A 5579-nucleotide genomic window follows, 5' to 3' on the forward strand; every position below is an offset into this window, starting at 1 on the left:
GAGCGTCAGGGCAAAGCGGCTTACGGGGCTCCGGGAGAACCGGCGGGGGGGCGGGCGGCGGCACCCCCGCAACCCGTGATGCGGGAGCACCTGCACCCCCGCCCGCCTCCACCTCCCGCAGCCCGTGCTGCGGGCACCCCCACAACCCTCGCTGCATCCCCCGTAGCCCCTGCTGCGGGCACCTCTGCACCCCTGGAACCCCCTACACCCCCTGCTGCGGGCACCCCCGCACCCCCGCAATTCGTGCTGCGGGCACCACTGCACCTCCCGCACCCCCGGCACGCCTCGCAACCCGTGATGCGGCCACCCTTGCACGCCGTGCCCCCTGTACACCGTGCCCCTCGCGTTCCCGCAACCCGTGATGTAAACACCCCCTGCACCTACGGTACCCTGTACTGCGGGCCCCCGCACCCTGTGCCTCCCCCAACACGAGCTGCGGACACCCCTGAACCCCCCGCACCGCATGCAGCGTACTCCCCATAGCGCCTGCACCCCGTGCCCCCCGTGCAGGGTGCCCCCCGTACCCGCCACATGCGCCTCCTGCCCCCTGTTCAGGGTGCCCCCCGTACACCCCCGCCTCACGGGGGAGCCCCCCGTGCCCCCCACACACCGTGCCCCCCGGGGGAGCCGCCCAGGCCCACTGTGCCCCCGGTGCCGCCCCCGCGGTGCCGCAGGGCCGAGCCCCCCCCGTCCCCCGCCGCCCGCCCGGGGCGCGGGGCCGTCACGCGGCGGCTGCGGTTGGCGCTGCCCGTTGGCCGGGCCCGGGGCCCTGCGGCAGCGCACGGCCCCGCACCGGCACCGTGACAGCAGCGGCACCGCACGGGCCCGGTACCGCCGACTGCCAGGCCGCGGCACCGCACCGGTACCGCACCGGCGAGTGCGCGGTCCCTGCTCAGGGCGCAGCCGCCGCTCCCGCACTGCCCGGTTTTGTAACCGGGCCCCGGGAGCGGGGGCGGCCCCGGGGCTGCAGCGCGGCCCCCGCCCGGCCTCGATGAACGTGGGGCTGGGGCGGGGGCTGGCCGGACCCCGCACATCGCCGCTCCCCGTCCGAGGGGGTGTTGCCATGGCAACGGCCCCGCCGCCATCTTGTGCGGGCCCGGGGTGGAGGGGGCCGGGACGTGCCCCCCATCCCGGCAGTGCTGGGGACAGGGACTCGCTCCCACATTGTTGTGCTGAACTGGCTGGGGACCCCCCAGGGCTGCCTGAAGGGCGAGTTGAGGGTCGGGGGTGGGGGGGGGTGTGATTATGAAAGGGGGTGACAGCCATGGGGGGGTAATGGAGAGGGGGTAATGGCCATTGGGGGTGACAGCCATGAGGGGCTTATGGCCGTGGGCATGATGAGGAGGGGGGTGGCGGCTATGGGGGGGTGGTGCCAGGGGGGTGGTGATGAGGAGGGGGGTGATAGCTTTGGGGGTTTGGTGTCTGTAGGGGAGTGATGGGGAGGGGGGTGATGGCCATAGGGAGGTGATGGCTGAGGGGGGTGATGGGGGGAGGTGATGGTTGTGGGGAAATGATAGCTGTGGGGGGGTGATGACTGTGAGGCGTGATGAGAAGGACAGTGACAGCCACGGGGGATGATGACACCGACTCTGACCCCCTCTCCTCCCCCCCCACAGCACAAAGGCGGCCGCAGCCTGCGGGACAAGATGTCCCACGAGAAGAGTTTCCTGGTGACGAGTGACGGCTTCGCGGGGCAGCAGCCGACGGCCCCCCCAGCCTACGCGCAGCCCCCCTACCCCGTCGCCCCATACCCCCAGCCCCAGTTCGCCCCCGCGCCCTACCCCCAGCCAGGCTTCACGCAGGGGCCGGGGCCGTATCCGCCGCCGGGGCCGTACCCCCCCGCCGGGCCGTACCCCACCGGGCCGTACCCACCACCTGGGCCGTACCCCCAGGGCCCCTACGGGCAGCCGCCCTATGCCCAGCCCCAACCCATGGTCCCCGGCGACCAGGACTGTAAGTACCAGGGAAGGGGGGGGGCAGGGGGTACGCTCCAGGCTGGGCGGCTCCAAATGGGTGTGTGGCCACCCTGGCTCCCGCCTGGGGGCTCCCAATGGGTGTACAATGTGGGGTGTCCCAGTGGGGTGTATGACCCCCATTTGGATTCCCTGCGGGGTGCTCCCAGGGGGGTGTACAGCTGCCCCAACTCCTTGCTGGGGGGCTCTGAATGGGCTGTACAACCCTCCCCCTGGCTCCTGTTGGAGTTTGGGGGCTCCAGGTGTGGGGAGCAGCCCCCTGCTTTGGGCACTGATGGCAGGCCTGGGGGGCTCCCCTGCAGGGGGGCCCATTTTGGCAGCGCTGTTCCTGTTGTGGCCCAGCTCTGTGGACGGTGAGGGTGGGTTTGGCAGGTCACACAGCTCAGGGGTCCTGAGTGGGGCAACAGGGACCCCCCGTGGATCCTGGCTCCTGCCCCACATGTACTGGGGGGCACTTGGGGTGGGCCCTGCCCACCGGGGACGGTGCTGGCCATGACCGTGGGTGGGGGGACACTGCCCAGAGCCATGTCAGCTGTGACACCTGGCTTTGGGGGGCAGAGAGCCCTGCTCCCCATGGCCCCTGGGATGCCCCTGGGACCTCCAACCCTACCCACTCAGTGATGTCCCCCCTCCCCACAGCCCCCCTGCACAGCACCTACCACGAGGACGGGCCCCCCTCCTACTATGACAACCAGGACTTCCCATCGGCGCACTGGGATGACAAGAGCATCCGACAGGCCTTCATCCGCAAGGTGGGACACGGGGGGCTCTGGGGGGAGCACGGGGCGGTGGGGGCCCCCTGTGACCTGCCCCTGTCCCCAGGTGTTCCTGGTGCTCACGCTGCAGCTGACCGTCACCTTCGCCTTTGTGACCGTCTTCACCTTCGTCAAAGGTGTGCGGGGCTTCGTGCAGCGCAACGTGTGGACGTACTACGTGTCCTACGCCGTGTTCTTCATCTCCCTCATCGTCCTCAGCTGCTGCGGCGACTTCCGCCGCAAGCACCCCTGGAACCTCGTGTCCCTGGTGAGCTGGGGGCTGGCCCGGGGGGCACGTGGCGGGTTTGGGGGTGCTGAGCTGGAGGCACATGGTGGGGTGGGTTGGGGGGCGTGCGGCAGGGTGGGTTTGGGGGTGCTGAGCTGGGGGGGTCAGCAGGGTGGGTTTGGGGGTGATGAGCTGGGGGGGGTCAGCAGGGCAGGTTTGGGGGTGATGAGCTGGGGGGCACACGGTGCATTTGGGGATGCCTGGCTGGAGGGCACAGGGTGGGTTTGAGGGTGCCAGGCTGGGGTGAGTTTGGGGGTGCTGAGCCCAGGGCACATGGTGGGGTTGGGAATGCTGGGTGGCAGAATGCGTTTGGGGGTGCTGACCAGGCTGACAGGTTCCCCCTTACCCCTAGTCCATCCTGACGGTCAGCCTGTCCTACATGGTGGGGATGATCGCCAGCTTCTACGACACTGACGCCGTCATCATGGCCGTCGGCATCACCGTAGTCGTCTGCTTCACCGTCGTGATCTTCTCCCTGCAGGTCGGTGTCAGGGCTGCCCCTGGCTGGGTGGCTCTAAATCGGGGTTGTAACCCCCGTGGTTCCTGGCTGGGGGGCTCCAGACTGTGGGTACGACCCTCCTGGCTCCCAGCTGGGGGCTCCCAGTGGGGAGTACAACCCCCTATCAACTCCCTGCTGGCTCTTGAGGGGCTCTGAATGGGGTGTATGACCCCCACTCAGCTTCCTGCTGGGTCTGAGGGCTCCAAACTGGGGTCTGACCTCTCTGCTGATCCCCTCTCCCCACAGACCAAGTATGACTTCACCTCATGCCGGGGCGTCCTCATCATCTGCCTCGTCGTGCTCATCCTCTTCTCCATTCTCTGCATCTTCATCCGGAACCGCATCGTGGACATCATTTACGCCTCGCTGGGGGCCCTGCTCTTCACCTGCGTGAGTCGGGGGGCAGGAGCCCCCATTCTGGGGGGGGCAGTGCCACCAGGACCCCTGGGCACTCTGGTTTGGTGGGGACTCAGGATATGAGTGCAGGTGTGGGGACGGGGGGTACAGGATGTGCTCAGGGGCTGCCTGGCTGGTTGGGGGGGGGAACTGGAGGGCTGCTGGTGCCTCCCAGCCCCGGGCTCCCTCTGACACCCCCTTTTCCACAGTTCCTGGCGGTGGACACGCAGCTGATCCTGGGGAACAAGCAGCTGGCGCTGAGCCCCGAGGAGTACATCTTCGCCGCGCTCAACCTCTACACTGACATCATCAACATCTTCCTCTACATCCTCGCCATCATCGGCAGGGCCAAGGAGTAGCTCCCCCCGGCCCCTGCTGCCCCGTGCAGCCCCCCGGGTTCGAGCCCCCCCTCCCTGTAGCCGGTTTTGTTGCTGTTCTCATCGTGCCCCCCCGGTGGTTCTGCGTGGCCCCGGTTCCCGCCCCACGGGGCTCGCTGGTACGGGGGTTGTCACCACGCCCCCCCAGTTCCCCGCTCTCCCCTGCTGTGAATATGATTCCCCCCCCACCTCGTTGCATTGAACGTGGACTGGAAGCACTTTGAAGCCCCCTCCGTCCTGTCCTGCCCCCCCCACGCTGCCCCCCCTCCTCGCGCCCCCGTCACCCCTCCGGCCGCAGGCAGGGGCAGCGCCAGCAGCACTCCAGACCCCCCTTGAGCCACTGTCCCTGCCTGTCCCCACCCCCAGGCCCCCTGAACCACAGCCCTGCCCATGGCACCCCCAGGCCCCCCCCGAGCCACCATCCCTGTCTGTCCCCACCCCCAGACCTCCTCAAGCCACTGTCCTTGCCCATCCCCAGATGCCACCAGCCACCATCCCCGCCTGTCCCTACCCCCAGGAACCGCAGTCCCTGCCCGTGGCACCCCCAGACCCCCCAGTCCCCTTCCCACGTGGCTGAGGCCCTGTCCTGGTCCTGCTGTTAATAAACCATTTTGTTCATCTCCCATGGCTCTGGCTCCGGCCCATGCTCCAGGGGGACCCAATGTCACCTACCTCTTGGCGTCCCCACCTCCCAGTGTCCCCAGCACAGTCCAGCTGGGGGTCAGGCCCTGGACATGGGGGTTGAGGGAGCTGGGGGGACTCAGTTTGGGGACAAGGAGTGAGGTGGGGAGCAGGGCAGGACCCCAGGGGGACAGGAGGGGGCAGCCAGGTGGGGTCGGGCGCTGCTCCCAGGTAACGTGACAGGACAAGAGGAAACAGCCTCAAGTTGTGCCAGGGGAGGTTTAGGTTTGACAGGGGGAAAATTCCTCCTGAGAAAGGCTGTCCAGCCTGGCACAGGCTGCCCAGGGCAGGGTGGGGTCCCCATCCCTTGGGGGTTTAGCAGCCGTGTGGATGTGGCACTTGAGGTCATGGGTTGTGGTGGCCTTGGCGGTGCCGGGGGAGCGGTTGGACTCAGTGGGCTCAGAGGCTTTTCCAACCCAAACGATTCCATGATTCCATGATGCCCAGTCCATCCCAGCACACCTGGCATGCTCCTTGGCAGCTGCCAGCCCTGGCCAATGCTTCCACCTCTCCATGTTCTCCCAAATACCTTGAGAAACATTCCCTGCTCTTCCTTTGCTGCTCCCAGGGCTTCTCATCCCACAGTTTCTCAGTCAGAGATCTTGTGATGAA

General features: G+C 68.1%; 1 protein-coding gene across 2 annotated transcripts; it reads left to right on the plus strand.

Moving 5' to 3' along the window:
• The first annotated feature begins 448 nt into the window (after positions 1-448).
• On the plus strand, positions 449-4911 carry LOC114000421 (protein lifeguard 1-like). 2 transcript variants are annotated; one of them, XM_027744725.2, is made up of 7 exons: positions 449-862; positions 1617-1953; positions 2613-2725; positions 2796-2996; positions 3367-3495; positions 3760-3903; positions 4119-4911. In XM_027744725.2, exons 1-7 carry the CDS (start codon positions 464-466, stop codon positions 4266-4268), a joined length of 1473 nt encoding a protein of 490 aa, XP_027600526.2. In that variant the 5' UTR covers positions 449-463; the 3' UTR covers positions 4269-4911. The 2 variants fall into 2 exon arrangements, with proteins under 2 accessions (XP_027600526.2, XP_027600527.1); XM_027744726.2 differs by lacking the exon at positions 449-862 and adding an exon at positions 937-1209.
• The last annotated feature ends 668 nt before the right edge of the window (positions 4912-5579 follow it).

This window comes from Pipra filicauda, unplaced genomic scaffold (genome assembly GCF_003945595.2).
Source record: "Pipra filicauda isolate LSUMZ 115617 unplaced genomic scaffold, ASM394559v2 scaffold1524_size10645_pilon, whole genome shotgun sequence".
NCBI classification, from domain to species: Eukaryota; Metazoa; Chordata; class Aves; order Passeriformes; family Pipridae; genus Pipra; species Pipra filicauda.

What these genes read in the sequence shown, in the direction of transcription:
- LOC114000421 (XM_027744725.2), top strand. Translation starts at nt 464, where the DNA reads ATGCAGCGTACTCCCCATAGCGCCTGCACCCCGTGCCCCCCGTGCAGG. An exon ending in GACAGGCCTTCATCCGCAAG is followed by an intron (nt 2,726 to 2,795) that starts GTGGGACACGGG and finishes CCCTGTCCCCAG; the next exon opens with GTGTTCCTGGTGCTCACGCT. An exon ending in CCTGGAACCTCGTGTCCCTG is followed by an intron (nt 2,997 to 3,366) that starts GTGAGCTGGGGG and finishes CCTTACCCCTAG; the next exon opens with TCCATCCTGACGGTCAGCCT.